At 42.3% G+C, this 15,762-nt stretch overlaps 1 protein-coding gene and 1 long non-coding RNA gene across 2 annotated transcripts; both read left to right on the top strand.

The window, feature by feature from the left end:
* Window positions 1-2,002: 2,002 nt before the first annotated feature.
* On the top strand, window positions 2,003-9,341 carry LOC138242882 (uncharacterized). The gene is made up of 8 exons (XR_011191751.1): window positions 2,003-2,097; window positions 4,264-4,575; window positions 5,650-5,961; window positions 6,553-6,870; window positions 7,431-7,463; window positions 7,580-7,618; window positions 8,010-8,288; window positions 9,061-9,341. It is a non-coding gene; the product is annotated as an uncharacterized lncRNA (long non-coding RNA).
* A 169-nt stretch (window positions 9,342-9,510) lies between these two features.
* On the top strand, window positions 9,511-15,614 carry LOC138243391 (antigen WC1.1-like). Its single transcript, XM_069198955.1, has 10 exons — window positions 9,511-9,526; window positions 9,892-10,203; window positions 10,521-10,559; window positions 11,130-11,273; window positions 11,632-11,730; window positions 12,026-12,097; window positions 12,565-12,651; window positions 13,147-13,233; window positions 13,422-13,493; window positions 15,181-15,614. The coding sequence occupies exons 1-10, from the start codon at window positions 9,511-9,513 to the stop codon at window positions 15,354-15,356; spliced, it is 1,104 nt and encodes a 367-aa protein (XP_069055056.1). The 3' UTR covers window positions 15,357-15,614.
* Window positions 15,615-15,762: the final 148 nt, after the last annotated feature.

Raw genomic sequence — 15,762 nt, 5'->3', positions numbered from 1 at the left:
AGGTGTTCAACCACACTGTGACCACAGGAGATAGGAGGCTTTTCTCAGTGCTCATGGCCACTCAGGCTCAGAGGCTCTGGCAGCAGTCAGGTCTGGGAGCTTCTCCTCATACTGACACTGGAGCTCTGAGAGTCAGCCTCCATTCTGACAAGAACAGCCCCTCCTGTTCAGCCCTGAGAGACACCCTGAGAGAGCTGTGTAGGGAGAGGAGGACACTAAGGGTCACCCTGTACAACACTAGAGCTCTGAACATTGGGCTCTCCTGTTTGTCACTCTGTACAGCACAAGAGCTCTGAACACTGGACTCTCCTGTGTCTCCCTGTGCAGCACTAGAGCTCTGAACACTGGGCTCTCCTGTGTCTCCCTGTGCAGCACTGGAGCTCTGAACACTGGGCTCTCCTGTGTCTCCCTGTGCAGCACTGGAGCTCTGAACACTGGGCTCTCCTGTGTCTCCCTGTGCAGCACTAGAGCTCTGAACACTGGGCTCTCCTGTGTCTCCCTGTGCAGCACTAGAGCTCTGAACACTGGGCTCTCCTGTGACTCCCTGTGCAGCACTAGAGCTCTGAACACTGGGCTCTCCTGTGTCTCCCTGTGCAGCACTGGAGCTCTGAACACTGGGCTCCCTGTGTGTCTCTCTGTACAGCTCAGCTCTCAGCTGCCTCATCACACTGACACCCACAGCCTCACAGTACAGCCTGGCTTCCTGTGCTGGAAGAGCTCGGAGGAGCACAAACCACAGACTCACTGCAGTGTCTGACCTGTGGCTCCAATAAAGCTCTGCCTTATATCACTGCTGTTAAGCTGTATTAAGATGGACTGATTTTTTTTTTAATTCATCATACTGTTGCTTTTTCAAATTTGAAACTGACTCCTGCTCTGCTATTCCTAATACTGCAGTTATGAAGGTGAAGCTATAACACAGGAGCTCTGTTATATTGAACAGGAGAGATTAAATACAGCATAACTGCTAATACTACTACAGCTATTACTACTGCTGGTACCACAACTGCTGCTGCCACTGATACTACTGCTACCTACTATTACTATTAATAACTTCTATTAATATTTTACAGCTCCTTCTTCTGCTACTACTACCTGTAAGAATAAGGAGGAGGAGGTGAGCTGTGTTCTCACTGTGTTCAGCCTGGTGGTGTATCAGTTCAGCTCCACTGTGTTGTTAGAGTGTCAGTCACACAGTCAGCTCCACACACTGGGGCCACAGCTGGTGGGGCTGGAACATCTGTGTGGACTGGAGCTGCACAGGAACAGACTCGGGGTCTGGGGGACTCAACTGGAAGAGCTGCTGTCCACCAGGCTCAGTACAGAAGGGACAGTCACTGCTGGGCTTTTCTTTCCTTTTCATTAAAATTATTGATCTCTGATCACAGCCACAGGATAGCCAGTTCTTATTCAGTCCACCTCTGTATTCCTCTGCTAAGTGAGTGACCTCACTACCCCCTTGAAGACAGGTTCTCCTCACAATGTCCTTGACCAGGACCAGAAGACACTGCTGTCTGGAGGGACAGCAACCTTTTTGTTACTCACAGCAAGACACCAGTCACTGGACACTGCCTGACACTGACATGCAAATTGTATTTACCTTTTTTTATTGAACATAATTAGTTAACTTGATAATTAATTAAAGTTACGTAATGGTGCAATTTATTTTTAACTGATCCTTTCTTGCCCCTGTAGCACCTGCAGCCCTGCTGTCTGTATCTGTATCTGTGTTTCCTCCAGTGAGACACAAAGCTGCTCCTGTCTCTCCTCTCCTCCACGCTGCTGGGAGTGTCTTCAGGGAGAGGAAACAGTGATGTGTCTCTGATATATATGGAGAAGACTGAAAGGGCCCTTTGTGATTGGCTGTCCCGCCTGTGTGAGAGGTTCCTGCTGTCAGTCTGAAAAGGCAGTGCTGTGTGTGATTGGCGGGGCGGGGGGCTGTGTTGTTACTGGGGGTCTGGGGTGCGGAGCAGCAGCTCAGTTGCCCTGTGGTCTCAGGGTGAAGACAGGGGTCTCAGCTGCGCTCTGTCCTGATGACAATGGAGAGCTGCCTGTCCATCTTCTCTCTCGCTGTCCTGGTGCTGCACAGCTCAGCCAGTAAGTGACCAGTCTTCTCCTGTCCAGACAGACAGACAACAACTGGAATTAAATTAATTAGATGTTTTATGTAAATGTAGCATTAAGTGGGTTGAACAATTTTTAATGTTTATTTTACATTCAGCTTTGTGGGTATTCATCAAAAATAAGACTTGGGCTCAGGATCAGGGTTGTGAGGTATTGTTCCCAATATACTGTTTGTATAAAAACTGTAAGTAATATTTAGATCAAAAGGAGTCCAGATCCAAAAAAAAACTCTTTTATTTTGGACTCAGTCTTGTTTATCACGGATTGTATTCTGGGTTTCTTAGTTAAGATAATTTATAGCCTAAAAATATATTAGTCTTTAAAAAATAGCAGTGACAATTCTCTTCTGAGAAAGTGGGGCTCAGCATCCGGGTGTTTATAGACTCCTCAGTTGTTACTGATTACTGTAAAAAAATAATTAATCTGTAGATGAAAAGGAGCGGAAAGTAATGTGAACATGAACAATGATTTTACTGTTTTATTTTATTAATTGCGGCATTATGTGTTTTTTATTATTGACTGTTTTCTTTTTCTGTTAGTAGGGAAATATTAAATTGTCTGAAACAACATTGGTCTGTTCTAATAATAATAATCACATCTCTGCTAAGAGACGGGGGCTCAGGATCATGGTGTTAAGAGACTAATCAGTCACGTTGATTAACTGTATAGCAACTGGAATTAATCTGTACATGAAATTAAGCCCAGGTTGAGAGATTTACTGTTTTATTTTAAACTCAGTTTTGTGTGGTATTTATCACTAATTGTTTTTCTGGGTCTGTTTACAAAGAAAATATTTAATTGCTTAGAATAATTTACTCTTTTCTCTTGAGATCGGGATAAGGAGGTTTAAAGACTAAACAGTCTGCTTGATAAACTGTTGAAAACTATAATTAAACCATACTCCTGATGATATCTCTCAATGGCACATTTACATAAAGTAATGAAAAAATGTAATATTTTCATTTTTAATTTTACTTAGTGGCTGTTTATTAACATTATTATTTTCTAATCTAGCAAGTCAATTTTAGTTTCTCTGCTGATTCTCCTGAAAGTCAGAATCAGGCTGTTCACAGACTCATCAGATGGCTTGATTAACTGCAGAAAAACTGTAATTAAACCCAAAATCTATAAGGAGAGCAAAATATTGTGAAAATGAGCCTGGGTTAATATAATTTTCTATTTTATTTTAAATATGGTTTTGTGAAAATGTATCAGATATTATTATAAATGATTATTTTGTGGTTCTATAAGTAATTACAGAAATTGTATTGTCTACAACTATTTTAGATTTTTTAAAAATAATAAATGCTCATTTGCTGATGTACATGTTCTTCATCATAATTATCCCATAAACCCTAAAAAAGTGGAAATGAGCTCTGAGATTGGTAATCTTTTATTTTTATTCTGCTTTGTGGTAACTTAATAATATATATTTTTCAGGGAGTCAGGAACATTTTTTTTTTGTAAAGGCAGCAGTGTTAATAATAGTGCCTCTGTTGATGATCTTCAGAGACACTGGGAGTCAGGATCATGGTGTTTAGAGACTCAACAATCACTCTGATTAACTTCAGAAAAAAAACTGCAAGTAATCTTCTGATGAAAGGGAGTGATGTTACAATTTTTAATATATTTTGAATAGAGCTTTGTGGCAATTAATTAGAAATTGTTTAAGTGATAAGTTATAGCAAAATCATAATTATGGCATAAATATCTAAATAAAAAGTATGTAAAGTTAATGCATTTTTTAAAATACATTAAATGTTTAGCCTGGGGAATTACTACAGACAGGTGTATTATCAGGGATAAAGGCTTGCTAACAGACTGAAGTATTTATTGAGACAGTAATGATTTTATAATTATTTTCATATATATAATTATTACAGCCTGGGACACCATTGGAGGTAAAAAATGTGTTATTAAAGACTGAGGTATTTTTGAGACTTACATTTTTAGATTAAAGAACTATTAAACTATTAAAGTTTGGGACACCGTTGGAGGTAAATGTGTTATTATAAAACTGGAGAACTCTGGAGTCAGGGATATTTTTAAATTTACAAATGATTACAGTGTTTTCAAAAACAGAAAAATATCCTGTGAACAAGGAAATAAGTATTTTTTTTCCCTCTCCTCTTTCTGCAGGCAGTTCTGATGTGAGGCTGGTGAATGGAGCCAGTCCCTGTGAGGGGACAGTGGAGATTCACTATAAAGGAGAGTGGGGGACAGTTGGCAGTAATTGGTGGGATCTCAAAGATGCTGCTGTCGTGTGCAGACAGCTGGGCTGTGGATCTGCTGTTTCAGCACCAGGAGGAGCTCACTTTGGGCCAGGGTCTGGATCAGTCCTGCTGAGCTGGGTCGAATGCAGCGGGTCAGAGTCTGCACTGAGGGACTGTAGAAAAGATTAAGTGAAAGAGTACAACTACCCTCATGAAGACTCCGGAGTGAGATGTTCAGGTAGATAAGACATGTCTTTGATGCTGGAATGAGGTGGTCAGGCAGGAGACATGGAGCCTCTCCAGTCTCCAGCACTGAGGACATTTAAAACTCCTCCAAAGATATAGACCCAATCCTCATGATCCATCTGTCCATCCTTCCATTCCCACTGCTCCTGTCCTACTGAGAGCTGTGGCAAAAATAAGTCAATTTAATTGCCAAATCGGCACTTAGGGCTGTAAGGAATGTTTTGCAGTGCACTTTAAAAATAACAGAGTTACAAAGTGGAGAATGAGAAATTATAAATAACATACACGTGTTACAATACAAATGCTACATTACAGTGAATCCACAAATGTGCCAATAAATCTGTTAATAACTTTTATACAGTAACAGTGTTGAGTTGCGAGTGTGAATAGCCTAAGGATAGGTGTTCTTCTGGATCCGATACACCTTAGTCTTCTTCCTACGGGAAGGAGCTCAAACAGGGGAGAAGCTGCGTGGGAGTGGTAGTTAATAATCTTCAACAATCTTCAATAATCCCCAGGGTCACTGTGTACAGAACAGATCTACAAACAAGATCTCATTCTCAGATTATGAATTTGGAAAACTGCAACCAATTAACCTGTCCTGAACAAATCAAAATCTTGAGAAAACAACAAATATCAGATTTGTCTGTCAAGGGCTTCAGAAAAAATGATTTCTGAAAATCCCTTCAAATTTGTTAAAAATTCAGTATGGCCACCAAAATCAAAATCTACATTATATTTGTATTCCTATTGTTACAGTGTTGTTGAGGAAAATAAATCTGGCTTTTTCTGATGTATTTACAAATTTCAGAATAATAGTCAGCATTGTATGAGACAGGGTTATTTAAAAAATATTAAAACCAATCACATCTAAGATCATTTAAACACTACAGAATATTTAAGCACTATAGAACCTTGATAGCCAGGTCTGCCTGTGTCCAGTTTCTCTGGCCAGGCTGTGGTCACTCTGTTCTGTTATCTGTTACTCTGTTCTCTTATTGCAGCTCATCAAGGGGTCAGACTGATTAGGGTGTTATTGTTCTCTGTTATTGTTCTGATATTCCAGCTCATCGAGGGGTCAGGCTGGTTGGAGGCAGTGATCTCTGCTCTGGAAGAGTGGAAGCGCAACATGGAGAGACCTGGGGTTCAGTGTGTGACTCTGATTTCGACTGGCAGGACGCAGAAGTTGTCTGTCGACAGCTAGACTGTGGGGCTCCCTCACAAGTCCTTAAAGGGGATCAGTTCAGGAAGGGGGAAGCAGATGTCCATTCTGAGGTTTTCCAGTGCCAGGGCAATGAATCTCAGATTTTCTTCTGTCCAAAGTCCACAAAAACACAGGGCTGCACCCATGAGAACTATGTGGGACTGAAGTGTTTTGGTAAGAGCAGGATCATGTATTTTATCCCACAGAGTTTTGGAAAGAAACAGACCCCTCCTATCACTCATCGCGTCACTGCTGTCTAAACACTGGTCATCAGAGTGTCCTTCCCAGCAGTCTTCGCCATAGTGGTGCTCCACTGACCTCAGTGTTGATACAGTAGCCACCATGGTTTGGCCATGATGCCTCTTCAAAAGAGCCTTCTGATTCACAATTATGAGTTAGCGAGTTATTTCAATAATTCATAAGGTCAAGATTGTAAATATATGTGACGGGTAGTCAGCATGAGTAACTAATTGAGGGGAATCAGCAAGCAGTTAATACAGTTCCGGATCATTTAAATTCCAGCTTGTAAGCAGGTGTATGAGGTATCTGAAGAGAAGGAGAACACCCAGTCTCTCCAAGAGACTGGTCTGCTTTGTTTTTGTGTTGTTTCTTTGCTTGAACTCGAAAATGAAAAAAAGCGTAATCAATTTGATGAAAAAAACACAAGTGAACCATCACAATGGATTTGAAGGTGAAGTTGAGAGTTATAGCCTGTTGTTTTGTTGTGAAGCTGGGTTTCTGCTCTCTCCCCTGTCCCGTGTGCAGGATACACAGGTTTTAGGCTGGCGAACGGCTCACACTCCTGCTCTGGCCGAGTGGAGTTACAGTGGCTCTCCAGGGACTGGGGGACAGTGTGTGATCTCTACTGGGACCTGAGAGATGCCTGTGTTCTCTGCCAGCAGCTGGGCTGTGGGGAGGCTGTAGCAGCTCCAGGACAGGCCCGGTTTGGACAGGGCAGTGGACAAGTATGGGCTGATGTGTTTGAGTGCTGGGGCAATGAGAGCCGTCTCTCACACTGTGCTGTCTCTACATGGGGGAGAGCAGTGTGCTCTCATGGACAGGACGCAGGAGTCATCTGCTCTGGTGAGAATCGTGTGTTTAAAACAAAGTGACACCCCCTCTACTTACACACAGCAGCATACTATTACAGTACTGAGTACATTTAATAAGTTCTTTAACCCAAGAACTAATTAACCAAGAGGCTGAAGAAAAAGCAAGAGTCAGATAGTGAAGATTCATAAATGTTGTTTCATAGCCCCACACACAGCTGACACTCCACTAGTGAAACATCACTCCTGTGGACAGAAATGAGAAAAAAATATATTCCTTAAGTCATGTGAGGGGTTAATTGGTTGTCATTTTTGTTCAGACGGTTAGATACACTGAGGACCAAAATCAGTTTTATATTTATATTGAGATCACTGATGATCCTAAAAGATGAAAGAAAGTCCTGGACATCAGTGTCCTGTAATTAACACCTGACCTGTTTAATTAGTTTAATTTATATAATAATAACATTAAATATAATAATTAGAGCCCAATTAAACAGGAGGCTGAAGAGTCAGAAAGTGAAGGTTTACAGATGTTATGTACAGCTTAGCCCCCCACACAGCTGAAATTATCTCCTTCCATCTCTTTTACAGCCTCAAAAAACAACAGAATTTCACCTGGAGCAGGTGAGGACTGTCTTTATCACATTAGTGCTGTTTTAAGTGTAGTTTTATTACTGGTGTTAAATTGCTCATCTGACACAGAGCCCACACTCTGATTTTTCTCTCTGTGTGTTTGACAGGTTTCCCGTCTTCAACTGTTCCTTCCTCACTAACACCAGGTATGAACTGGCTCTTGTTCTGTATCTACAGGGCTCTCTGTGTTGACGTCTCTATTGCTCAGTTCTATCCTAGGCTAAGCTTCAAGGCAGCAGGTGTGTGTGAGCAGTTTGCACTGTCTCACACACACAGTCTGGGTCCTTGGGATCTACAGCAAAACATGTGAAGCTATTGTCTCTGTGCCCAACAGTGGATCACAACAGTAACACATATGGCATAGTGCTGATGATCAGCATGGAGCCTGTTACAAGTATTGGATATATTAAATTACTCAAAAATAAAAAAAACACTGTACTTGTACTATATCTGGTGTGCTTGTGCTTGTATTGTATCTGCTGTCCCCAGTGTCAAGAGGTGATGTTCAACTTCTAACAGTAGACTGTCTCTACCTAGAGGTCATCATTGTGATCTCTTAGTACTGCAATGGCTCCTGGGGTACAGTCTGTGATGACTCATGGGACCTGGCAGACTCTCAGGTGGTGTGCAGGCAGCTACAGTGTGGGACAGCCCTCAGTGCCCCAGTGCCAGCCTCCTTCAGCCAGGGAACTGGACCCATCTGGCTGGACGAGGTGGGCTGTCTGGGGAACGAGTCATCTCTGTGGGAGTGTCCCTCAGCATGGTGGGGGCAGCACGACTGTGGACACAAGGAGGACGTGAGAATCCTGTGTTCAGGTAGGGAAGTTAACTACAATTATTCTACAGTTACAAGGATCCAGATTCTTTAATCCCACATTGTTAGAACCATATGACTTTCACCTGGAGTGTCTTGATTGTTTTACTGATATAACAAGCTGGATTTAGGATTTTAAAATGAACGTCTGTATTTCAGACACATTTGTCACATTTGTTCACACATTGTTGTGAAATAAACAGATAAAGAAATTCAGGCACTGAAACTACTAGCTTCAGAAACTTCCCTCCACCAGCAACTGAATATGTTGAGTGAACAACTCATAATCTCTGTCCTCTATGATGTCTAGGACTCAAACTGTAAACTCCCCCATCAATGTGACCTGTTGTCCTTCATCCTCAAATGTTTCATCTTGATTTGGTCCAGGAGTCTTTTTCTCTTGGTGTTGAATGTCAAGCCAATCTGGAAGTTCTCTTTTCACAGCGCTACCTCAGACACCCTGACTTGTGTTGCTGCTGAATGGCCAAGGTGATCGGAATGATGCTGATGATTTGCAACATTTAATTAAGCTTACAGTCACTTAATTGTTCCACATCGTTTCTCATCTTAGATAGCACTCCATTTATGCTGTCCAGGTGCTGAAATCAACATTGTACTCCTTGTACCTTTTTGTCAGCTGCATGAATCCTGAATTACTGGAAATACACAGCAACTGGGACTGTTTATTGGTCCTATTGTTTGCCTGTTGTTTCTTACCAGTTAAGAATGAAACTCAGGATTCGTTTCCTTTGACTTTCCCTGCTGTCTTGACAGATCACACTCTACTGAGACTGTCTGCAGGCTGTTCAGGACAGGCAGAGGTTTACTACAACGGCACCTGGGGCAGCATCTGTGCCAACAGCATGACAGACTCCACAGTTCCAGTGATCTGTAAACAGCTGGGCTGTGGAGACAAGGGCACCGTCAGAGAGACAAACTCCAGGCTGAGCCCGGACCCCAAATGGCTGGACTTTGTCTCCTTTCGCAAACACGACTCCACCCTGTGGCAGTGTCCCTCCTCCCCCTGGGGTCAGAATGACTGCACAGACCAAGAAGTGGCTAATATCACCTGCTCAGGTAGAGAGTGAAGAGTGATGCTGCCTTCCTCTTTAACAGCTCTGCAGTGATTGTCTTTATCTCGAGCAGCTCTGTGGATTAGTGTTTTGCCAAGTTCAGAACATAATAAGAGCTTTCAACTGAATTATTATCAATTTATATCCAAACATGTATAAAAATGAAAGCAATGTCATTGTTATTCATTTTATAATAATAATGTTTTTATATGACTATTAATTCTTGAAGGTCCTAGAAAAGAAGCTGACAGAAGCACTCCAGCCCCTCAGGAAGAGCAGCCTCAGCTGTACTGCCCAGGTGAGTTCAGTGTGTAAAGCAGTCAGAAACACTGCCGCCCTGAGCTGAGGAACTGACTCTTCTAGAGTCATTCTATAACTCACTAATCTCTACTACAGTCACTGAGCTAAAGACACTCAGTAGCCTCTCTGCTCTCATCTACAGTCACAGATCTAATGACACTCAGTAACCTCATTGCTCTCTTCTACAGTCACTGATATGATGACACTCAGTATGTTCTCTGTTGTCTTTCAGTCCCCGTGGCTCTGCGCCTGGCTGGAGGCACTAACTGCTCTGGCTGGGTGGAGCTGCGGTATGAGGGCCCCTGGGGGACAGTCTGTGACGACTCCTGGGACCTGCAGGATGCCCAGGTGGTCTGCAGACAGCTGGGCTGTGGGGATGCAGTGAGAGCAGAGATAGAGGCCTCATTCGGACCAGGAAACGGCGCCATCTGGCTGGACGAGGTGAACTGCACAGGCAGTGAGCTTCACCTGTGGGACTGTTGTCACTCTGGACTGAATCAGAGCGACTGTCAACACAAGGAGGATGCAGGGGTTACCTGTACAGGTGAGGAGGGTCTTAGAACTGTAGACGAACAAAGTAGAAGATCAATGGAGAAGATACACTGTTACACATATTTTATCACTGCTTAATATCTAACTGAACCAGCTAAGATCATCAGTCACAAGATTGGGATGTTTTGTAGCCCTGTGTATGTGAACAACACTAGTCTTCAATTCAGAACAAGACACCTTTCATCCTGCAATCTTACATTTGACCTCAAGGAACAAATGTAAAGTTTTTTTTTTATTAAGACCACTGTGGATTCAACCTTCTGTAAAACCAAAGTCAATAAATTGACAGTTCTCCTATCTCTTTTATAGGTTTGGCAGGGACAACAGCCAGTCCAACAACAGCTACAGGTGAACAGAAATCCTCCCTGTCATTGATAACTCCTGTCTTTCTGTCTCTTCAGATTCCCAGTGTAGCTGTAGTGTCTCCTCTCCTCCCTCAGGGTGAAGATCAGTCTCTTCAGATTCCCAGTGTAGCTGTTGTGTCTCCTCTTCTCCCTCAGTGTGAAGATCAGTCTCTTCAGATTCCCAGTGTAGCTGTAGTGTCTCCTCTCCTCTCTCAGGATGAAAATCAGTGTTTTCAGATTCCCAGTGTAGCTGTAGTGTCTCCTCTCCTCTTGAGTGTGAAGATCAGTGTCTCTTCAGATTCCCATTGTAGCTGTAGTGTCTCCTCTCCTCTCTCAGGATGAAAATCAGTGTTTTCAGATTCCCAGTGTAGATTTGTGCTAGTGTCCTCTCTTTCCTCACTGATTTACTAGGTTGGGAATCCTTATATTCTTCGTTGATCTTGGTTCACCCTGAAGCCATGATAGCCCCATATGGGAACAGGAGGAGAACAGGACATTCCATCTGTCGAAGTGTATATGAGCCCAAGAGAACCTCTCCTGATCCCTGTTCATCTATTGTCTCCCCCTCTCTCAGGCAGAACCAGGACAACACCCCAGACACAGCCGCTGGAAGGTCTATCTGTCTCGCCCCTGGTCCTCCTGTTGCTGGGGGCTCTGCTCTTCGTGGTGCTGGCCCTGTTAGTGGGGCAGCTGATCCAGAATAGGAAGCTGAGGAAAGGTAGGGAGGGAACTTGCCATCCACATAGTGACCTCTAGTGGTCATTTCTGTCACTCACATGGAACTAAGATTTCTATAATTAACTTGAGGAATAAAGCCGCTTTAAAATCACAATTGCCAAGGTGAACCTGTCTAATTTAAAGGTGTGCTGGATGTGAGCAATTTTAATAGGGTAGGGAAATCCATTTGAAGTTTAAGAAAGATTATCAACAATTACAGATGGAGATATCAGGAAATTTGCAAATCCAGAATCATAACATTTCTGTGCTCAAATGTCCAAAGAAGGTTTAGCAGTGAATTATTGATCTTGTACTCCTCTTCGTGCATGTTAACCCTGAGTGTCTGTTTCCTCACACAGCCCTATCTAAGGGAGCACTCGCCCCCTATCATGATGCAGTCTACGAGGAAATAGAGTACAAACTGGCCAGAGAGGGAACCTACAGCACCCCCAGGAGAGGTGAGTGGAGAGAGTCTTCAGGTGTGATTGATCTCCACCCTCTGAGGAAGATCTGAGGACTTAAAATCTCACCATACTGGTTTTAAATCTGTAGGATTTTTGTTTCTCAACTGGTGTCAAAGTAACTGACACCACAGTTCACAGTTCCTGACCTGCCTTATACACACAAACTCTGAGGTACTGTTCACACAAACTCTGAGGTACTGTTCACACCCTGGCTTCTTCCACAGCCAGTGGAAGACAATGAGTCTGCTGTCTGACTGCAGGTAATATTGATCTGTCCTCCTGTTCACAGGGAGATTCCTCTCTGACGAGCTGCCCTCTGGATACGATGATGTGGAAGACAGTGAGGGAGACCCAGTACCAGGTGAGGGGAGGTAGAGTCAGGGGGCTCAGTGTGGGAGTGAGGAGGTCTTCAGTCCAGTACTCACTCTCACCTCAAACCAGGCTGACATTTAGAGAACTTATGTAAAAAATCCTGAATTATACAAATAGAACCACATGTGTTTGATACCTTATAAAGCCAGCTCTTCAATGTTGCCTCACACTAGCCTTATCTCGGCAGATCACAGATGCTGAGCAAAACTATAGCTGGTCAATACTGGGGTGGTAAACAGGGTGCTGCTCTAATTGGTTTTGATAGAAAAGGAGACTGGGGAACAGCATGCTGTAAAAACGGCCTTTCAGATCAGATTAATCAGCGACCCTAGAGTTTTGGCTTAACTATACACCACAAAACATTTAAAATCACACTTTCCAATTACTTTGCAGCTCTATGGTCAAAGTAAGTCTGAGTCCTGAAGTGTAAATTCTCTGTCTCTCTGTGTGGTTCAGGAGACTTGATAACCTCTCTGAAAGAAGAGATCCCAGAGTACTATGATGATGCTGTAACTGTACCTCAGAGTCCAGATGCCTTGTCAGGTGGGTTATTTCAGTCCAATCACATGGGGAAACTCTGCACCAATCCCACAGAGTCTGAATCTCTCTACTCTTTCTTGGATCTCAGCCTCTGAATACGGAGTCTGCACTATTCTGCACCAGTTACATGAATCTGACTCTCTCTCTGTGATCTCAGCCCTGCACACTCAGTCTGGGTCACTGCTGCCAGTGTCCGGCTCCTCTTCAGTATCTCATAGGGTTCACATCACCACCCTCTCTGTCCAAATACAGCCAAACTTCTCTGCCCTGTTTTCCTTCAACATCTTATTTGAAAATCTAGGAATTGTTTTACATTTATTACAGTTGTGAATAGGACTGGAAATCAGGTTCCCCCTGATCTCCTGTACTTAGAGCCTGGAGTTTTAGATCCTGTGTGATGTTCAGTTAATCAGTGTGTTCTGATGAGCTCCAGCAGTCCTGTGCTCTAGATAACTCAGTGTGCTGATGCTCAGTGAAGCTGTGCTCTGTGTGCTTTAGGAAAGCCGATGTCCTCTGTGAAAGAAGAGGCCCCTGAGTACTATGATGATGCCTTCACTGTGCCCCAGAGTCCAAACACTGTGTCAGGTGAGTTATTATAAATACGACTAAGGAGTACCCCCTGTACCAGCCCACAGTAGCCTTTGTCATTAGAAATTAGTCTCAACCTAATTTCATATCTGCAAATAAACACTACCTAGAAGAGAAGAGGTATCTGACAGGCCAGTCTGTGTCAGAATGACAGAGCCATTACTGACCTTCTCTTCTGTTCACAGGGAGACTCCTCTCTGATGAGACACCCTCTGGGTACAGTGATGTGTTTAGCAGTGAGGAAGACCCCACTTCAGGTAAAAGTACAGCCAGGGGGCTCAGTGTGGGTTAGGTATTTCAGGGATGGGAAAGATAACCTCCAGTAATCCATCTCTGTTGCACTGTCATCCAAGACAGGGGGGAATCAGGCATTTTGCAGTAGCAGTAGCTTCACTCTATCATGTCCTACTAGGATCAATAACAGCCAATAAAGACTGAGTGACCTGAATTGTACAAAGTTAGATCACAAAGATCACAGTGTCACTGAAACCCACCTACTGACACACCTAGCCAATCAGATTTTAATTAATTAAATTAAATTAAATTAATTTAAATTGATCAGCAGCTTTAGATTCCCCAAGACCAGGAATTCTGTTCTCTGACTGCAGAGAGAATTACTAGGCTCAGAAATTATTAGGTCTTCCTCACTGTGGTTTTAGAGCATTGATACTTCATAAGTATAAGTTAATTCTACACTGAATCATCAATTCTTCCAAAAAGATACAATTTAATTAAAAAAGCCTATTAAACGCTTTTGAGTACAATATTGTAACATCTATTCTGTATACTATAACTGTTAGCCCACTAATAGCCATTGATATCAAAGCAGAGTACTTCTCAGATACAGTATGTTCTATTATGCTTATTGTTTGTTTACAAATTATGATTATATCAATAAATTGTATATTGTCTGGTTAGAATACATGTGTGAGACTATAGATTATTATGTTTGATTAGTTCCTAAAAGTCTACAAGTACTCTCAAAATATACTGCTATAATTTCTGATTGTTCCAGAAAATTAAAATCCCCATTCACTACACTATTGTGACTATGTAAGTGTTTTAAAAAATCTAGGTACACCTGGGTAATGTCATCAATTCCAATTCCAATTACAGTACATGGCTAGGGGCTGCAAAGCAAGGAGATGTTTGCTGAGATGCTGAGGTGTGAGATTCAGAGATCAAAGCAACCATAAAGTTCTGGGTAAATGATTGTCAATCAACTGTCCAGGAATGATAGAAGGCGAGAGCTACTTCTTGCTTCTACTACTTGTCCAGATCAACTGGAAAGATCAGACTGGAGTTTAGTCTTTGACCCTCATAAAGAGAGCTTGCCTTTCTGTTGTTTTTAGAAACTTTTATTTCTTTTTTAGAGAATCCCTTAGTTAAAGAGTGCCTCTCCTGGCTAGTGGGAGCATCTTTAGAACAGGGAGATAGGTTCCCATTCATTTTGTAACAATTGGGTTCACAAATAGAGATTTTACTGTAGGTTGTAATGTCTTAGGTTTAGAAGGTTTGGTTTCTCTTTCTTTTGTATAGGTGTTCTGTAAAAGCTGAATACTTGGTAGCAGTTTGAGAATTTTCTGGGTGGTTAGGATGTAGGTGTCTAAAACACCTTGTTCGCAAATTTGTAATTGCGTGCTGTATATTTATGTTGTGTGTAATTTCGTGTGTGTAGTGTTGTTAATAACAAATATTTAACTAATTGTACTTTTTTCAATAAAGCTGTTCCAAAGAACAAATCTCTTATGTGCCTTTAACTATACCAAATGCTTGGGTATATTGTTGGCAAAATCTTTAAAAGTTGGGGGTTATGATTAATTTATTTTTTAATTTATCTACTCAGTCATTTTTGATATTCACAATTTTCATAATCCTAATATGTAACAATATTATTTCAATAACTGGCTCATTTGACAAATCATGAGTCTGTCTCTCTGTCAGGTGTCCTCCAGCCTGGCCCTGGAGTGGACAGGGTCATGCCCACACTGCCCTCTGAAGAAGGAGCCCCTGCCCCTGACAGGACTGACTACGATGATGTTGGGGATGACTCTCAGGGAGAGGATGGGCGCTGTGAGACTGACAGAGCTGTCTGGGAGAACCTCCTCCAGCAGGTCTAGACACAGAAGAGCTTCACCAACAGAGTCACACAGTCTTACAACAGTTCTGAGCACTGAGACTGTCTGTGACCTGAGTCAACTTCACTCCACTGCTTCCACACTGACACTGTCTGTCACCTGAGAGCTCTGACCAGTGAGTCACTGTCCTCTTTGACTTTGTCTACAGGACCTGCAGTTTGTGTTTTAAAACAGGGAGACCTTAAAAGTTCCCTATTCCATTCAGTCTTTTTTCTTGTACAATATGATATGTTTCTGAAATAAAACTATTAATTGATATAGAATTCTGAATGTAAGATTTCTGATGTGCAGAAATGTATAGACATTTTCTTAACGTTTCCTTTTTAAAAATAAACTTTTTAAAACCATTTTGTCATTCATTTGTAATTTCTTAATTTTGTACAATTAA

Source organism: Lepisosteus oculatus, chromosome 14 (assembly GCF_040954835.1).
Source record: "Lepisosteus oculatus isolate fLepOcu1 chromosome 14, fLepOcu1.hap2, whole genome shotgun sequence".
Lineage (NCBI taxonomy): Eukaryota > Metazoa > Chordata > Actinopteri > Semionotiformes > Lepisosteidae > Lepisosteus > Lepisosteus oculatus.
The sequence above is the reverse complement of the archived record's forward strand: the minus strand, read 5'-3'. Positions and strand labels throughout refer to the sequence as shown.

Excerpts from the sequence above, each read along its gene's own strand:
- LOC138243391 (XM_069198955.1), top strand. Across the intron at positions 11,274-11,631 it reads GAATAGGAAGCTGAGGAAAG|CCCTATCTAAGGGAGCACTC; the intron begins GTAGGGAGGGAA and ends TTCCTCACACAG. Across the intron at positions 12,652-13,146 it reads GAGTCCAGATGCCTTGTCAG|GAAAGCCGATGTCCTCTGTG; the intron begins GTGGGTTATTTC and ends TGTGTGCTTTAG.